The sequence below is a fragment of the Sinocyclocheilus grahami genome, unplaced genomic scaffold (assembly GCF_001515645.1).
Source record: "Sinocyclocheilus grahami isolate Dianchi unplaced genomic scaffold, SAMN03320097.WGS_v1.1 scaffold1122.1, whole genome shotgun sequence".
Lineage (NCBI taxonomy): Eukaryota > Metazoa > Chordata > Actinopteri > Cypriniformes > Cyprinidae > Sinocyclocheilus > Sinocyclocheilus grahami.
In genome coordinates, this window is record NW_015506301.1 from 108,516 (window position 1) to 109,247 (window position 732).

At 48.1% G+C, this 732-nt stretch overlaps 1 protein-coding gene across 1 annotated transcript in view; it reads right to left on the bottom strand.

The window, feature by feature from the left end:
- Nucleotide 1: 1 nt before the first annotated feature.
- The window catches only part of LOC107567019 (uncharacterized), a gene marked incomplete at both ends in the record, with an annotated part of 11,102 nt that continues 10,371 nt past the window's right edge, over nucleotides 2–732 (bottom strand). The window contains 2 exons of the mRNA XM_016252600.1: nucleotides 2–16; nucleotides 96–290. Of these exons, the coding sequence (XP_016108086.1) occupies nucleotides 2–16; nucleotides 96–290 (210 nt within the window). The remainder of the gene's footprint in view (nucleotides 17–95; nucleotides 291–732) is intronic.

Consider the following 732-nt stretch of genomic DNA (forward strand, 5'->3'; position numbering starts at 1 on the left):
CATCCACACTCTGAACCTGCAACACAAAACAAACACGTCAAGCTTTGGGTGACACTTGAAGACTAAAGCACACAGTTTATGGAGACGTTACTCACATAGTCCTCAAACTTGGTGATCTCCTCCTCTAGGAAGTCTGTTCCCACCTTGTCGTCCTCCACCACGCAGTTGATCTGCAGTTTCTTGATGCCGTAACCCACAGGAACCAGTTTGGAGGCTCCCCACAGCAGCCCATCCACCTGCACCGACCGCACGCACTCCTCCAGCTTCGCCATTTCCGTCTCGTCGTCCCACTGCGAACGCGAGGGAAAAAACGGTTTTAAAACCTTGAGAAGCCTGGTCAGAAAGATCGAAGTCATTTTAAAAGGTTTTAAGGTAATTCAGTCTATCGGACAAATGGATAGACTTTCACGCGGTTGCTAGGGTACTACGAATGAATGCTTAGTGGTTGCTAGGGTGTTCTCTGCGATTGCAAAGGTGCTGTTAGGATGTTCTGGGTGGTTGCTAGGTTGTTCTAAATGGTTGCTAGGCAATTTCTAAGGCGTTCTGGGTGGTTGTTAGGGCACTGCTAGGGGTTTTGGTTGGTTGCTAGGGTATTCTGGAAGGTGTTTTATGTGGTTGCTGTGTGTTACTGGGGTGTTCTGGGTGGCTCGGTGGTTGCTATGGAGCTCTAGATGGATGCTAGGCAGTTTCTAGGTGGTTGCTAGGTTAGTTGAAGTAATAAAGTAATTGAAA